Source organism: Carcharhinus amblyrhynchos, chromosome 15 (genome assembly GCF_965287045.1).
Source record: "Carcharhinus amblyrhynchos chromosome 15, sCarAmb.v2.hapA, whole genome shotgun sequence".
Taxonomy (NCBI): domain Eukaryota; kingdom Metazoa; phylum Chordata; class Chondrichthyes; order Carcharhiniformes; family Carcharhinidae; genus Carcharhinus; species Carcharhinus amblyrhynchos.
Genome location: NC_137338.1, coordinates 35995871 through 36014516, shown reverse-complemented (window position 1 = coordinate 36014516; position 18646 = coordinate 35995871). Strand labels below are relative to the sequence as shown.

At 44.5% G+C, this 18646-nt stretch overlaps 1 protein-coding gene across 1 annotated transcript in view; it reads left to right on the top strand.

Moving 5' to 3' along the window:
• dpt (dermatopontin) overlaps positions 1 to 18646 on the top strand; it is a 33884-nt gene that overhangs the window by 12278 nt on the left and 2960 nt on the right. The window contains exons 2-3 of the mRNA XM_080203806.1: positions 5558 to 5683; positions 15215 to 15322. Coding sequence (XP_080059932.1) covers positions 5558 to 5683; positions 15215 to 15322 — 234 coding nt within the window. The remainder of the gene's footprint in view (positions 1 to 5557; positions 5684 to 15214; positions 15323 to 18646) is intronic.

The following is an 18646-nucleotide window of genomic DNA, read 5'->3' as shown; positions in this document are numbered from 1 at the left end:
AATCAAAAACCAGACCGTCTAGACCCAGAGCTACATGAATTCACCTTTCAAAGCTATCAGCAACCTACTCCACTGAAAGTCAGCAATATCCACCAGCCATTCTGCAATCACTGGGCCTGTCCGCTAGAGGAGCACTAGGCCAAATAAAGGCACTAATGAAAACTGAAAATGCTGGAAAGACTCAGCAGGTCTGACAGCATCTGTGGAGAGAAACAAAGGGCCCGATTTTATCATTGCATCATGCCTGAAACGTGTTAAAGTCAGGCGTGAGGCCATTAATGCAATCCGCGCCCATGTCCACACAGATGGCCACTTTACCAAGGCCCGGGAATGGCCACAATCCGATTTGCGCCCAAAATGGGTGCAACAGCAATTGAAATGTATTTGCAAGCATTTAAATTGAAGTCATCAACTGCCCGCTCAACTTTATCAGCATTTCCCCTTCACCAAAGCATTCACCAATCTGGAAATGGGCCAAAATGGACATGCTAAATTAAAGTCTTTTTCGGCCGTTCCAACTGCCGAAGAGATAAGGTCAGCGCTTCCAACGGCTTTCAGAAAGATCAGTGGTGGGAGGGGGGAGGAGGCGAGCCAGATCATTCTCTGGTAAGGGCGGTGGGGGGAGGGAGGAGGGATGCCTGATCGTTGTCTGGTTGGGGGTGGGGAGTTAGGAGGAGGCAGGTCAAATGTACCTCGGGGGGGTAGGGGGGGAGGGGAGTGAGACCAGATTGTTCCCTGGTTTGGGAGAGGAGGCGGGAGGCAGTTAAGATGGATCTCTGGTGGGGGGGGAGGGGCAGGGAAGACCGCTGCCATTCTGCGGGCGATCGGTGGAGGGGAAAGGGAGCAGGGGATCACAATCAGTCTGGATAGCGGGGCGGGGGGGAGTGGGCGGATAAGGGGGACAGTGAAGTTGTGGGGTTGGAGGTGATGTCTGTGGGGGCCATCACTCCCACTTTTCACTCCTGGGCCGCTTTACCTGCTTTGTGTGGCCCAGGAGCGAGCTGATACAGGTGCGCTTTTTCAAAGATTTTTCTAACTGTTTACGCTCAGAGCTCCGATCATTTCTGGTGCACTAAGCCCTGCCCACAGCGTGATTCAGATCCGTGATTTTTTTTCAGGCTAAGTCGTATGGGGGCACCTGACAGCAGATTTCCAAGTTGGATCTGAATTGTGCCCAGATTCAGCATTAGAATGAAAATGGTAAACTCAGGCCCAAAGTTAATGTTTCAAGTCTGTATGACTCTTCTTCAGAGCTGGAGAGAGGTAGAAATGTGATGGTTATATAGTTGGACAGAGGCATGGAGAGTTGGAGCAGAATAGAAGGTCAGGGATAGGTGGAAGCCAATGAGAGGTTTGCCAAAGATTTCATGGATACAAGACAAAGGGAGTGTTAATTGTAGTGTAAAAGATTAAAACAGGTGCTGACATTGACATAAAGCTAAGGTAGCAGAATGTGTTAACAGCCGAACAAGGGTCAGCACCCTGGGAAAGCAAAACAAGTTACAGATGGCCTTGTGGGGAAGGGGTTTGGAAAAGAAGAAAATATTGAAATGGAGGAGAGAGTTCATGGTCTGAAATTGTTTTATCTCAATGTTAAGTTCAGAAGTCAGTAAAGTGCCTAATTGGGAGATGAAGTGCTGACCCTCCAGTTTGCATTGGGCTTCACTGTAACATTACAGCAGGCAAGGATGGAAAAGTGGACAAGAGGAAGATGATGAATTGATGCGGCAAGCGACAGGAAGGTTGGAGTCATGCTTGCGATGATGTGGAGATGTTGGCATTGGACTGGGGTAAGCCTGTTAGACTTTAACCTGGTATTGTGAGATTTCTTACTGTCATGCTTGTGGACAGAGCTGTTCCACAAAGCAATCAATCAGTCTGTGTTTAGTTTCCCCCAATGCAAAGGAAACTACAGTTTGAGCAGTGATTACTGTACACTAAATTCAGGGGGTGCAAAATAAATCATTGCCTCACCTAAAAGGAGTATTTGCACGGTAGACAGTGAGGCGGCAAAGATACAAGTGTTACACCTTCTGTGATTGCATGGGAAGATGCTGTGGGAAAGGGATGCAGTGTTGTGGTGATGGTGGAATGGACTAAGGTGTGGTGGAGGGAACGGTCCCAATGGAATGCTAACAGAAGAAGTGGGAGAAGCTGGGTACCTTGGTGGCATGATCCTGGAGTTACTGGCAATGGCAAAGGATGATTCTTTGAATGCAGAGGCTGGTGGGGTGAAAAGTGAGAACAAGAGAAACCCTATCATGGTTCTGGGAGGGAGGGGAAGGAATGAGGGTAGAGATGCGGGGAATGGGTAAGACAGGTTGAGAGCACTGTCAAACACACTGTGGGGGAAATCTCGGTTCAGGAAAAATGAAAACATGGCAGAAGCGTCGCTTTGGAAGGTGACAACATCTGAACAGAGGCAACAGTGACAGAAAAATTGGGAGAAAGGGATGGACTCCTTACAAGAAGTGGGATGTGAGAAGCTGTGGGAATTGGTGAGCTTGTAATGAATACTGGTAGATAGTATTTCATCAGAAACGGAGACCAAAAAATCAAGGAAAGGAAGGGAAATGTTGGAGATGTGAATGTGAGACGGGTGGAAATTGGAAGAAAAGTTGATTAATTTTTCCAGGACCAGACAAAACCATGAAGCAGAGCATGATACAGTTATTAACTGGAAACACAGTCATGGGAGGGGCCTTGAGTAAGATTGGAAAAAGGAATGTGCCACATACTGCACAAAAAGACACAAATAACTGGGGCCCATAGTCAAACCATTTAATTGCAAGAAGCAAGACAAGTTAAAGGAGGAATTGTTGAGAGAAAGGGATTAAATGAAGGTGCAAGAATAATTAGTTGATGTTTGTATGAAATCTATACATTTGGAATGGAACGGTTTCTCTGGTGTCTCTGTCAAAGAAGTCAATCATGGAGAAACAGTCCTGAAAAGGGCAGTGTTGGTTGCATCCTCCCTTTCTCTTCTTCCTCCTTAACTAGTTGCTATGGTAAAGGCTTTGTCTTCATGATGATGAAGTTATGTTGCATGTAGCAGGCCACCATGAATTTTGACGCATGTTCAATTTTTTCCTTGATCAAATCTTGTTTGGCACCATGGCTTTGTTGCACACATGCTGTCCACATGTGCATGGGCGGTACATCCAAGTTGGGGCATTAGCAGTTAGCCCATGTCGGCCAATAGCCATCCTCTAATTGGTCATGGTAACTCAAAGGTAAAGGTAAAGTTTTAAAGTTTGTTTATTAGTCATAAGTAAGGCTTACATTAACACTGCAATTAAGTTACTGTGAAATTCCCATAGTTGCCACACTCCGGCACATGTTCAGGTCGATGCACCTAATCAGCATGTCTTTCAGATTGTGGGAGGAAACTGGAGCACCTGAAGGAAACCCATGCAGACATGAGGAGAATGTGCAAACTCCACACAGACAGTGACCCAAGCCAGGAATCAAACCCACGTCCCTTGTGCCGTGAGGCAGCAGTGCTAACCACTGTGCCACTGTGCAGCCCGCATGGTACTGTGGAGTCCTACAGAATCAAAACATCCTGACTGCTGCCAGGATACCAGGCATTGACCTACATGATTGGTTGCATATTGTCACGTGATATTCCCTGTGTGGTGACAATATAGCTGCCACTGTTCCATGCCAACAGAGGTGAGATGAGGTCCTTATATGAGCTTTGCCTCAATTGGCAGAGGGATGGAAGGTTGCCATGGGCCTTCTCATCATGGACCTATCTGGAGTTGAAGCAAGAAGGTGGAGAGGCATTTACTTTCCAACATTTAGCCTGATTAAGTACCCTTTCACCATCAAACTTGCCAGAGGGAGGCCATAAGTACCATCCATAAAGTCTGTGATAGGTGTTAGCTCGTTAACTAGAGTTTTTGTTCTTCAAAGCCCATTTCTCTGCCCTTTCATTGTTTAATTGTTTTTGCTTTTCAAATGCTTATTAAATTCCATTGTTAAGTGTGTTCCAATTTCTGTCACAATACTCGTGAATAGTAAAGGAACCCATGTGTTGAATTTCACAGGGCACCATAGACATTGCACCCCACCCTCCCCCCACCCCCGCCATCCATTCCCCATCCTTCCCCCAGCAAAAAAGTGGTGCCCACCAAGGGGAATAATGGCGTCCCGACTGTGATTTAACAGTCAATTGAGCCATCTTCTGAAAAGCTGTGCATCCTGTGCATATTTCTTCTAACTGTGCCCTTCATTGTAATAATAACCATTAGCGGATGTGCTTTGTTACCAATTCATAACATAAGAACATAAGAAATAGGAGCAGGAGTAGGCCATCTAGCCCTTCGAGCCTGCCCCGCCATTCAATAAGACCATGGCTGATCTGAAGTGGATCAGTTCCACTTTCCCGCTTTCTCCCCATAACCCTTAATTCCCTTGTCTATCAGAAATCTATCTACCTGTGATTTAAACATATTCAACGAGGTAGCCTCCACCACTTCAATGGGCAGAAGTTTCTACTGGGTTTCTACAATCAGAAAGATTTTTCTGGGCATATTAAAATGAAAATTATGTGAGGTGCTCACCATGACAACAATAGAACCATTTTGATTTTTTCTACCAATTTAAATTAATGGATGGGAAACCAGGTAAGCTTTACTATGTGCATGCAACCTTTCCCGCCTGATTTTCCTCCACACACAGTGTCCAGGGACCAGGGGTAATCACAAGAAAGTCTGCCTAGTTTTTCACTAGTTACTCCCTTAAAACCCTTCACAGCGTCTATGAGATCCCCTTTAACTTCCTGTGTTCCTACAAATATTTTAAGCTTTTCTTATTATAACATCTCATTCTAGATGTAACTCTAATCAATGGTCACTGCACCGTTTCCATCCCTTTAATCACCTTCCTTTAATCCTATCACGTATCTGCATTTTTCAACAAGTCTCTTCCATTGCATCTTATCAAATGTTTCTGAAAATTCATAAAGATAATAGCCATTGTACTTCCTTTATACACTGTATGGTTTCCTTTCAAAATTTAATTCAATTAGTCAAACATGAACTGCTTGTGAAAGAAAATTTCTATTTCCCTCTATGGATTTAGTTGAGAAAAAAGCCAGGTATTTCCTGGTGTGCACATTATCCAAACAGATTTTCCAATGTTCACTGTGTTTGGACACTGTTTTGGGTTTTAATTGGCTCAAGAAACATTCCCATACACACAAATTGTGCTCATTAATTAGACTGAGAAAATTACAGTTTAGATCTGAGCGATCATATCAGATTAAGGATATATTGGTTCATTTTCACAGATTTTACAATGCAGACGATTCAGACAGCTTGTGAAATTTTATATGGACGTGATGTTATTGTCCTGTGTGTATTCTGGACAATTAAACTTTACAATCAAGGGTGCACATCAGTAGAGATTGCTAGCCTAAGGTCATTAAATTGTTGGAACTGCAAATGATATTGACAAAAGTGCTTTTAACTGATGTTCAAATAACCCGCATTCACTTACTTAAAGTATGCTTTGAAAATGATGACCATTTAATTGTTCTGATTATTTTCAGGTATCAAACTTGCTCAAACAATGGTATTGTAGCAGGAGTACAAAGCCAGTACTTTGAGGCTGTTCTGGATCGAGATTGGCAGTTTTACTGCTGCAAATACAGCAGAAGATGTCCATATGGATGCTGGTTAGTTGACAATCTTTATTTTAACTAAAGTTCCCAAAGTTATGCAAATACGTTTATTTTAATATTCTGGTCTCTGTACAATGAAACATTGCTTCAGTTTGTCCTTCTGAAGAAATGTTAATCCTGCTGCTATCATTACTGTGTTTAGATCGATTTTAAAGATCCTATGATATGCTTCTAATTACAGCAAGGAATTCTCCTGCTATTCTGGCCAACCTTTCAATGAACTGAAAAGAAATTTAATTGGCCATTATTCTCACTGCAGTTTCAAAAAATCAGTTGGAATTTCCTGCATTTGAAGTGTTCTTGAACCTTCTAGAAGAATTGATAAGTGCTACGTAAATGCAAATAGTTAATGGGGGGAGGGAGGCGGGGGTGCAAAGAGGGAGAATATAATAGGGACTGGCGATTGCCTGGGACCAGAAAAGGATTTCCTACTCCGGGCTCCATAGGAATGTTTGAACAAATTATTTGTAAAAAAAACTTTTGTTTTTTTGGAAGATGCTACTTACATAATTTTCAGCAAGAAAGTCAGAGGTAAATATTAGATAGGCTCCTCATCTATATATGTAAGGGATCTATCGCTTATTTTAGGCAGTCCCCAGTAATGCCCAAATGGTCTGACTCAATTTTAGGTTAGATGTTTTTTGAGAATCCTTGGCTTCGGGATGTTGGTCTTCAAATTTGGGCTTTGATTTATCATGAAACACTCTCCAGTCTAAAGGGTTAATTCTAATAATAGCTATTGACCGTGTACATAAGGAGCTATGTCATAGCGATGTCAGTCACTGAGAGAAGAAGGGCAAAAATCACCTATCACAGAGGAGTAGCACTTAAGTCCTGCTGTAGGATAACCGTGTAAGTATTGAGTGATGTCAGTAAATTGAGTGAAAGACCATTGGCTCCAGCAAGATCTCTTTGAGAGTAAAATCAAGGAGTCCTGAGATAAATCTACAGTAAAAGGTATAAAAATAGAAAATGCTGGAAAACCTCAGCATGTAGGGCAATATTTGTGGAGAAAGAAAAACAGAGTTAGTGTTTTGAGTCTGTCTGGGTCAACACAGAAACTTGCAAGACAAGCGATGCAGGAAAAGGGAATCCTGACCCTGGATGAGAAATAGCTATTGACCACAGAATCAATCAAAAAAATAGATGGCCCACAGACAGGCTAAGAAATGGCAAAATTGGCAAAGGTATTTCACCCACAAGTGCAACACTTCGGGTCATGCAAGTAAATATAACAATAACTAAGTTAGCACCAGTATAAAAATAGAAAATGCTAGTTAAACTCAGCAGGTCTGGCAGCACATGTGGAGAGAGAAATACAATTAACATTTCAGGTCCATCTGAGATTGTCTAGCATTTTCTGGTTTTATTTCACGCTTTAAAATTAACGGTTTATTCATTAGTCACAAGTTGACACTGCAGTGAAGCTACTGTGAAGATCCCCAAGTCGCCACACTCTTGCACCTGTTTGGATACACTGAGGGAAAATTTAACATGGCCAATGCACCTAACCTGCACATCTTTGGACTGTGATAGGAAACTGGGGCACCTGGAGGAAACCCATGCAGACATTGGGAGAATGTGCAAACTCAACACTGGCAGTGACCCAAGCTAGGAATTGAACCCAGGTCCCTAGCGCTGTGAGGCAGCAGTGTTAACCACTGTGCCACCATGCCACTCTGCCAGGGTCTGCAATATTTTGCTTTTATTTGAACACTATATTAACAAATTGTTATATGCTGTCAGGAGCATCACAGGACATGTTGGCCCAACAGGGACGAATGAAGAGATAGCCTGCTATGAGGATGTTATCGGGGCCTTTGACTCATACTTCAGTATTTATAGAAGTACTGGAATAAAGAGGGCAAAATTTATTTGACACAGTCAAAACAGTGTGAAGGAATTGATTCATTCATCAAAAAATTGTACCATCTAAGTGACAGTTATGAGTGCGGAACATTAAAAGATGACCTGATTAGAGAAGAGTGGTTGCAGCGTTTAAGATAAATAATACTTCTCTAACTTTCAACAGTCTTTGTAAAATGAAGTTTAACTAATACTGTATACTACAATCCTGAATTGGATAAGCAGTTAAGTGAAAGTAAAGTGACATTGTATAACTCACATTCCAACCATTATCTTGTAAATTAAGTCTGTGCCTATATATGCCTTGTTTGTGAAGCCAACTCTTCACTCACCTGATAAAGGAGCAGCACTCCAAAAGTTGTGCTATCAAATAAACCTGTTGGATTTTTAACTTGGTGTTGTGAGACTACTTACTGTGCCTACCCCAGTCCAATGCTGGCAACTCCACATAGTTGTATAACTGGCCAGACAGCTGGAGAGCAAAGGCAGTATAGTCTCCTAAAGGGTGCGAGTAAAATCCTGCAAGAACAGCCTGATGAAGGTGTTCAGCTTGTGCATTGTTAAACTGAAAGTGTAGCAAGGCAGCAGCCTGGGAAACACCCTGAAAAGATGCAAACCACCATTTTCCAAAGTCCCTGTTTTGATGAGAAGAAGGTTCACAGGAGCAAACATTGCTCTGTCTGAACTGTGCAGTGTCGTAGGTGTGGCAGGTTAGGTCTTGTAAAGTGATCTGCCATTCCAGGAAATTTGAGTTGACAAGACAGAAGGTGAAATCTTTCAAAGGAACCTCCATTCAATAAAATCAAGACCCTTACAACCAAGAAATCATCTTCCTTGAAGTAATAAAGGAAAATAAATGCCAATATTGGAGTGCTAACATTGAAGTCAAAGGACATCATACTAAACTCAAATTGGGTGCAGAAGCAAGAATCTCAGTTTCATCCAACAGAATAAAATAACTCTTAAACTTACCTCTATTCAACTGCCATCCAGGGGACCCCACCAAAGCTATTTCAGGTAACAGAGCATGAAAGACAGCAGGTCACCTCAATCTCAGCTGTGGATCCTGGGGATATATCTAGACATTACAGGAGGGCAGCACAGTGGCACAGTGATTAGCATTGCTGCCTCACAGCGCCAGGGATCTGGGTCATTCTGGTGAGAATTGTGTTTCCCAGTTCTCTCCATATTTTGTGCCCATGCTGCCGTTCTTATTAATGGCTAACAAGGATTGAAAATTGCCTCCATGGTCTCATAGTTCAATGCTCTAAAGTATGTTTAATAATCACATCAGCAGGCTATTGAAGTAAAACAAGCCCTTTCCTATTTTATGACTTATAAAAAAGTGATTACCTTTGCTCCAGAAACTTGTTTGAAAACATGAACATTGACAAGCAAGACGTATCTCCGGCACTGTGTCTTCATTTTCTGAGTGTGTCTAAACAATGCCATTCAGCACATATGCTAGTCTCACTGTTTATCATCAAGTGGTACATGCTAGAAAACATTGTTACCATTAGAAAGGTTAAGCTGAGCTGAACAGTGAAGGTTTTCTGGTCTGTCTTTCAACACCAGAAATCTACAAATTAGTGGCAATAAAAAGTCTTTTATCAGTTAGCTGTGTTCTAGTTTGCAAGGTCAGACAGACCAATCTTTATTTTAACATTCACGTGGAGCAAAGACTATCCTTCAAAGGCTTGGTAAACACAATGAAGTCATTCTGGGAAAATGGTGAAAACTCAGTATGTATGGCACTATTAATATATTTTTGTTTAAAAAATTCTGTTCAAAATATTCAAATAAGCAAAGTGATTATAGTCTTGTGTAGAATTTCTCAACACTGAAATCACAAAGACCTTTTCGCTGTCAGAAATTAGCAAATGCCTTCAAAAGAAATGAACAGATGAAAAGTCATCAGATTTATACACATATTGTCTTGAGGAAACTGCGGGCTGAATAACATACTACATACCAGAATCTCGAGTGACTACATACCTGAACCTATCTGAAATTGCCCCCAGTTTTGATCGATACCATGCTGACCAGACAGAGTCATAGGGCCAAATTTTGCCAGCAAGTTGTGCTTGTTCTTGGGCACGAAAACATGGTAAAGTCAGCATGAGGCGAGTAGCGCAATCCATAGCTACGTCCATGCTCGTTCCCCCTTTACCAAGGGCCTAAAATGGCTGGTGTTGGCACTGTACCTGAAATGGGCGCGACGTTTATTTAAATGCATTTGCATGTATTTAAATGCATGCAATTCCCCCTTTACTACACGTTTGCCCATCCAGATTCAGAGCAAAATAGACATGGTCCGTAAAGGTCCAATTCAGGCACTCCACCTATTGAGGAGATAAATTCAGAGCTTAACATAACATAACATAGCATAAGAAATAGGAGCAGGAGTAGGCCATCTAGCCCTTCGAGCCTGCCCCGCCATTCAATAAGATCATGGCTGATCTGTCGTGGCTCAGTTCCACATTCCCGCCCTCTCCCCATAACCCTTAATCCCCTCTCTTATCAAAAACCCATCAACCCGCGTCTTAAAAATATTTTGCGAGGTAGCCTCCACCACTTCAACGGGCAGAGAATTCCAGAGATTCACCACCCTTTGAGTGAAGAAATTCTTCCTCAACTCCGTTCTAAACCGTCCCCCCTTTATCTTGAGGCTGTGCCCCCTAGTCCTACTGTCCTTTCTGAGCGGGAAGAGTCTCTCCACCTCTATCCTATCCATCCCATTCATCATCTTATACGTCTCAATGAGATCTCCCCTCATTCTTCTAAACTCTAACGAGTACAAGCCTAGTTTATTCAGCCTCTCCTCATAGCTCAACCCCCTCAACTCTGGCATCAGCCTAGTAAACCTCCTCTGCACTCCCTCCAAGGCCAAAATATCCTTGCGTAAGTACGGTGCCCAAAACTGCACACAGTACTCCAGCTGCGGCCTCACCAATGCCCTATACAGCCACAGCAAGACCTCCCTACTTTTATATTCAGTCCCCCTCGCTATGAAGGCCAGCATCCCATTCGCCTTCCTGACCACCTGCTGCACCTGCAAGCTGGGTTTTTGCGACTCATGCACAAGGACCCCGAGGTCCCTCTGCACCGTCGCCTGCTGCAGTTTTTCGCCATGTAAGTAATAATCCTTCCTACCATTATTCCTACCAAAGTGGACCACCTCGCACTTGCCAACATTAAATTCCATTTGCCATTTCCTGGCCCATTCGCCCAGCGCATCTAGATCCTTCTGTAGACTCTCCACACCCTCCGCACAATTTGCCATTCCACCAATCTTGGTGTCATCAGCAAATTTCGACACCATACACTCGGTTCCCTCCTCCAGATCATCTATATAAATGGTAAATAGCTGAGGCCCCAGCACCGACCCCTGGGGCACTCCACTAGTCACCAACCGCCAATCTGAATAGCACCCATTGACCCCCACTCTCTGCCTCCTATTTGACAACCAATCCTCTATCCACGCTAACACCCTACCCCCAACTCGATGTCCCCTGACCTTCTGCAATAACCTCTTGTGAGGTACCTTGTCAAACGTCTTCTGAAAATCAAGGAAGACCACATCCACCAGCTCTCCTCTATCCACCGCCCTAGACACATCCTCATAGAACTCCAGTAAATTTGTCAGACACGACTTCCCTTTAACGAAACCGTGCTGCGTCTGCTCTATCAAGCAATTCCCCTCAAGATGCCTCGCTATTTCCTCCTCGATGACGGATTCTAACATTTTACCTACAACAGACGTTAAACTAACCGGCCTATAATTCCCTGCCTTTTGCCTGCCACCCTTCTTAAACAATGGCGTAACATTAGCCATTTTCCAATCTTCCGGCACTTCCCCAGAATCCAGCAACATCTGGAAAATAACCACCAAGGCATCCACTATCACCTCCGCCATTTCTTTTAGAACCCTCAGATGCATTCCATCCGGTCCTGGGGACTTGTCCACAATCAGCCCCTCCAGTCTGTCGAGGACCGCCTCTCTAGTAACAGTAATGTCATCGAGACCCTCCAGTCCTACCACCTTTCCATCTCTAACACCCGGCAAATTATTCATGTCCTCCTCCGTGAACACCGAAACAAAAAAGTTATTCAAGACCTCAGCCATATCCCCATCCCCTACCACTAAGTCCCCCTTCTCATCCTCTAAGGGTCCAACGTTCACCCTAGCCAGCCTCTTCCTTTTTATATATTTATAAAAACTCTTGCTATCCTTTTTTATATTAAGCACTAGCCCAGCTTCATAGTTTCTCCTACCCTTCTTTATCAAATTCTTTGTCAATCTTTGTTGACATTTAAACCTCTCCCAATCCTCTTCTCGTCCACTACTCTTAGCTACTCTAAACGCCTCCGCTTTTAATTTAACACTTTCCTTCACCTCCTTCGTTATCCACGGCTTATTACCTCTCCTCCTACGGTCCTTTTTGACCATCGGAATAAATTTCTGCTGAGCACCAAGAAAGATCTCCTTAAAGATCCTCCACTGCTCCTCAGCAGACCTACCTTCCAACGCGCTCCCCCAGTCCACATTCGCCAGTTCTTCTCTCATCCTACTGTACTCCCCTCTGTTCAAACAAAGGACGCGTGTCCGGGAACCCACTTTCTCCTCCTCCATCTGCACCAGAAACTCCACCATACAATGATCACTCTCCCCAAAAGGATCCTTCACCGCAAGGTCCCTAATTCTACCCGCCTCATTACATAACACCAGATCCAAGGTAGCTCGCTCCCACGTCGGCTCCAACACACACTGTTCAAGGAAACTCTCCCGGCAGCATTCCAAGAACTCCTTGTCGAGCCCACCGCGTCCAACATGGGTCGACCAATCAATATGTAGATTGAAATCCCCCATAATTATGGCCGTCCCATTCCTGCACGCCGCACTTATTTGCGCGTTAACAGCCCGCCCCACCTCCAGATCATTATTCGGGGGCCTATAGACGACACCCACCAGCTTCTTCCTCCCTTTGCTGTTCCTAATCTCTACCCACAACGATTCCACGTTCTGCTCTTTGGTTCCTATATCATCCCTTGCTACCACCCTGATGCTATCCTTAATCAGCAGAGCTACGCCACCCCCTTTTTCCTCCCGCCTATCCTTCCTAAACACTTGATACCCCTGGACATTCAGCTCCCAGTCCCTGTCACCTTGCAGCCACGTCTCTGTAATGGCCACCAGATCATATCCATTTGTGCTGATCTGCGCCACCAGCTCATCCACTTTATTCTGAATGCTTCGTGCATTCAGATAAAGCGCCTTCATCCCAGCCTTCACCTGGGCCCTATTTGCCGGAACGCCACCAACCATACTCACGCCCCCCACTCCCTTTATTATTGGGACATCCTCGGCCTCTACCCTTACCTGTACCCTCTCCTTAACGTCACCTACCCTCGCACCCTCCCCCCCCCCGCTAATTAGTTTAAAGCCCTTTCTACAGTCCTCTTTACACGATTCGCCAGGACTCTGGTCCCAGCACGGTTCAGACCAACCCCATCCCACCTGAACAGGTCCCACCTACCCCAATACTGATGCCAATGCCCCATAAATTCAAACCCATTCCTCCCACACCAATCCCTGAGCCACCCATTCACTTCCTTAATCCTATCAACCCTACGCCCGTCTGCACTCGGTTCAGGCAGTAGCCCAGAGATAACCACCTTGTCGGTTCTACTTTTTAATTCCATTCCCAGCTTTTCATACTCCCTCCCCAGATCCTCACTTCGCATTTTGCCTACGTCGTTGGCACCCACATGTAGCACAACGACCGGATTCTCACCCTCCCACTCCAGGTTCCTCTGCAGCCCAGATGCGACATCCCAGACCTGAGCACCAGGCAGACAGCACACCCTTTTGTGCACTTTGTCATTGCGATAAAGGACAGTGTCAATACCCTTCACCCCACTATCCCCAATTACTACTACGTTCCTTTTCACCTTCTCTTTGCCTATGCCCTGCTGCATCACTGTACCGTGTGCAGTTTGCTCACCAACCTCACCTCCCTCGTTCTTGTCCAGACTGGAAGCAAGAACCTCAAACCTGTTATGCAGATTGAGAGGCTGAGGCCTCCGCTCACCACCCCCCTTCCTCCTCTCCCCACCCCCCTTCCTCCTCTCAGCTGCCCCCTCTTGTTGCTGACCCTTAGAGTTAGCCAGTCCAGGGGGGATGGATGTCACTTGCACCCCATTGACAATGGCACCCTCTCTCCCCCTGATGAGCCTCAGTGTCTGAAGCTCAGCTTCTGGTGGCTCTCTCACTCAGATCAATGGGGGGAGGGTCAGATTGCTATCTGGTGGGGGTGAGGGAGGCGGGTCAAATGGCTCTCTGGTGTGGTTTGGGGTAGGGAGGCAGGTCAGATGGCTCTTTGGTGGGGGTGGGGTAGGGAGGCAGATCAGATTGCTCTCTGGTGGGGGGGAAGGGGGGGTTCCGCTGCCACTCTGCGTGTGATCGATGGGGGTAAGTGGGGCAGGGGGCCACGATTGGTCTGGGTCGCGGTGGGGGGGGCCGGGGGAGGGGAGGGGGGCTGAGGGATAAGGGGAACAGTTATGTTGTGGGGGTGGGGCAATGTCTGTAGGGTCAGGGGGGAGGCATTTTTGGGCCTGGGAGTGATATGGCAGGGGAGCGTTTTTCTATTTTTTTTTACTGCGCACATGCAGTTGAAGGCTCTGATCAGAACTACAGTTTTTTGGGCATGATAAGCCCCATCCGTAGGCTTCTACAGAGCGATTCAGAATCGCTGCTTTTTTTTCAGGTGGAATGCATTTGGGAGCGCCTGAGAACAGGTCTAAAAGGTGGATCTGAAACACTCCCAGACACAGCACTTAGAATCAAAATGGTAAAATCAGGCCCATAGAGTCATAGAGGGTTACAGCGTGGAAACAGGCCCTTTGGCCCAACTTGTCTATGCCATCCTTTTTTTCTGAAACAACTAAGCTAGTCCCGATCGCCCATATTTGGCCCATATCCCTCAATAGCCATCTTACTGATGTAACTTTCTAAACGCTTTTTAAAAGACAATATTGTTTGTTTTATTTCCTACTGGTGAGATGAAACTGGGAACACTGAACCAAAACTTCACTTGTGGCTGAGATAAAGGAGTGAGGCAATTAACATTTTCCCTGAGAACAAGTTTGCTTTTGAAGATCTTGACAGTTTGGATCAGGTGTTTCTATCAATCTGAGGCTTTTCTTTTGCTTTGTTTAATGAGTCTCCATGACAGTATCCAGTGTATATTTTTTATCTCCAATGCATTATCTCGATTCCCCTCTTCAATCGTCTTCAAGCCTCGCAATCCTCCAAGGTACCTGCACTCCTCTAATTCTGGCCTTTTGTACATTCCTGAACATTATTGATCCTCCATTGATCGTTGTACCTTCATTTATCTAGCCCCTAAGCTCTGGGATGTCTCCCTACACACCTCCAATTCTCTACCTCACTTACCTCTTAGAAGATTCTTTTAAAATATACCTGTTTGATCAAACTTTTATCTTCAGACCTAATATTTCCTAATAAGGCTCAAAATCATATTTTGTTTTTTACTGCCCCTGTGGCGTGCCTTGGCACATTTCATTATGTTAAAGGTGCTATATAAATATTTGCTGTCATTGCTGTCAGACTAATCTATTTCTTTGTGTGCTTTGAAGGTTGACAACTGATTATCCTGAGCAGTATGAGGAAGAGGGACATCTAGTGATTCAGAATTATGGCTACTTCATCAGAGGAGCTGGTACTACCTTTAGTAGTGTCAATAGGTTAGTATTATTTGGTATTTCTAAAAATATTCTCCTGATCTCCCATTATGACTTTGACAGAAATGATGCGAATTGCCTTGTCTCCAGCTAATCTACTACAGAAGTTATAATGGCAGATAGGAAAAACGCTGTTGAAATCCGAACATCACAGGTTCCTTCTCTAGTCAATGCTGAATCAGTTGATCTCATTTGCGAATGCTACAAACGGTCAGCATTGTGTGGGATTTGAAAGGAGGAAATTACTTGAGATTCATAATCTTGATTATTACCAAGGAATCAGAAACTAAGCACAAGTGAAAGTTAGAGAAGGCAAGATTGCACACAGGTGTAATTTCCCTTGATAAAATAGGCAACTAACACTCGTAGTCTAGGTTCATACATGATACAAAATTGATAACTTTGATAACATTGCTGGTGCTGTACTCTGTGGAACTATTCCCCAGAATAAGTCTTTGGGTAGAAGTATGTTTCAGGCTGTTATGGTTGAACCCTAGGTAAGGTTCCCCAAATTTGTTATCCAGGTAAAGGCCCCCTTTCTTTATTCAACCCTCTTGGTTGGATGCAACAGTATTAATTTCAAAAGCATACCTTCTCTTCTGGATACCTTTTCCCAGCTGTTATAAAGTGAAAGGTGGATACATGTACCCTGACTAACCTTGATCAGTTTGCAGTAACGTTTTTTAGCTCAGGTGCATTGTGCAGTGAGATAGACAAAAGGGGACAAGAGGTGGTGAAGGTCCAACACAGCTTTATTGTTTAAAACAAAAATATTTCATCAGTGTCACAATAGGCTTGCATTAACACTGAAGTGAAAATCCCCTCATCCCCACACTCCGGCACCTGTTTGGATACACTGAGGGAGAATTTAGCATACCCAATGTGCTTAACCTGCATACCTTTAGGACTGTGGGAGGAAACCCACACTGACACAGGAAGAACATGCAGACGCCATACAAACAGAAACTCAAGATGGGAATCAAACCTGGGTCCCTGGCGCTGTGAGGCAGCAGTGATAACCACTGTGCCATCCATTACTTTATCAAGGAAAAACAATATTTATCAGATTCTGCTATTGTACTTTAATTAAACTTGATTGAACTCAATCAGTCTTTTCACAGGATTCTTCAATAAATAGTCTTAACACGCTAAAGAAACAGTCTCAAATCTACACTAGCTATCTACTTCTGACATGAGCTTCCAAGGATTTGCTACACCCTATCCACAGGTCCCTGTATTTGAACTAAAACAGAAAATGCTGGAAAATCTCAGCAGGTCTGGCAGGGTCATCCAGACTGAAAACATTGGCTCTATTCTCTCTCCATAGATGCTGTCAGACCTGCTGAGGTTTTCCAACATTTTCTGTTTTCGTTTCAGATTCCAGCATCTGCAGTAGTTTGCTTTTATCTTGTATTTGAACTGTTTGTCTGAAAAGACTGGTAGTACCCATTTAATAAGGCTGGGACAAGCTGTTCCTTAGTCTTTGAGTGTTGGCTGACATTTCAGGATCTGTAGTCTTCGATTTGGGCTTCCCCTCCCTTATAGGGCCGGTTCTCATATTTCAGTGATCTCACCAAAATGGTCTCCTGGGTCTGGTCAGTCTGAAGATACGAAGCACGAAGTACAAGGAGCTGGAGATGCAGTGCTGCTCAGCTGCCAATCAAAGGTGATCTCTAGAGACTATGCTGAAGAAGGTGCTAAAAGCAGAGACCGCTCAGGCTCCAGGTTGCTCCTTTTATTCCCCTTTTTGAACAAAGAACAAAGAACAACACAGCACGGGAAACAGGTCCTTTGGCCCAACGAGCCCGTGCCGTCATTTTAATATTGTGCTTTTCCTCTTCCACCCTTGACCCATGTCTATGCTAATGGCAACCACATTGGAAACCAGATTGAGGGGAGAATAATTTAGGGACAATTTGTTACACCAATCAGCCTAAGAGCACATCTTTGGGGTGTGGGAGGAAACCGGAGCACCCAGAGGAAACCCACGCAACCACGGGGAGAATGCGCAAACTCCCACAGATACTGGCCCAAATCCATGTATCTGCACAGCAAACAGTGATAGTCATTGAGCTGTCGTGGTGCCCATCTGCTGGTCCAGTTTAAGCGTGCACAAACGACACGAAGTACTAGGCTACTCTTGAAACATCCAAGAGCAGACCCACCGCATGTATGCTCCTCATTAGACAACAAGGTGGACTGACGCACCTGTGGACTAAAAGAGAAAAACATCAACACACGTAACATTTGATTTTGAGGAACATCCCGAGGCTCTGATCCTTATTTAAAACAGTCTCCTATATCCCTCCATCCCTATTTCGCTCATGTGTCTATGTAAGTACACCTTAAACAAGTCTAGCGTGCATGCCTCCACCACCTTACTTGGCAGTGCATTCCATAGCCCCACAACCCTCTGTGTGAAAAACCTCCCTCTAGCATCCAAATTATACCTTGCCCCCCTCCCTCACCCTAAGCCCGTGGCCCCTCGTGATACTTGTCTCCAATCTAGGAAAAAGCCTGCCACTGTTTACTCTATCTATACCCTTCATAATCTTATACACCTCTATTAGATCCCCCCTCAATCTCCGTCTTTCTAAGGAAAACAGCCCCAATTTACCCAATCTTTCCTCATAACCCAGTCCTTCCATACCAGGCAGCCTTTTTTGCACCCTTCTCAGATTCTGTGACCTGTCTCCAATACTAGCATCGGGTGGGGGCAGGAAGTTCCAGTGAGATGACTACTTTTCATATTTCTATATGTCATAGAACATGGTTTTTAACTGCAAGGGACTGTTGTTGGCTGGTGTTGAGGTAGTTTTGCAACGTTATTTGAAAGTGCATTCACTGACCTTGGCCCACATGAGGTCATTGAAAATTTTGCAGCATTGCTACTGGGTCCTTGTGGGGAGATTCTGGGAATTGACCTATTGCTGCCAGTGTTCCCATTCCCTTTGGTGGATATTTCTTGACAGTCTTCCGGTCCTCCATAACAGTATGGCCTCATTCCTTTTGTAGGCTTCCAGCTCCACATCCTGAACTTCAGATCCCTCTCTCTTCCCTGATGCTCCATCTATTCAGCTTTTATCTGCAACCATTACAGATATTAAGCAGTGGCTTCCTTCTATGGGTGCAGCTCCCTCTACAAAGAGCAGGCTGTCTTACAGAGAATCAGACTATCTGCAACATAAGAGGGCCATACATGTTGCTAGACCACTGTTGAATGTGCAGCAGTGCAGGTTGCGTTGGGCTGAATACTATAATCATGTAAATGAAAAGGCAGCATGAGTCATTCTAAACCAAGACTGCTAGCAGGTTATTATGAGAGGA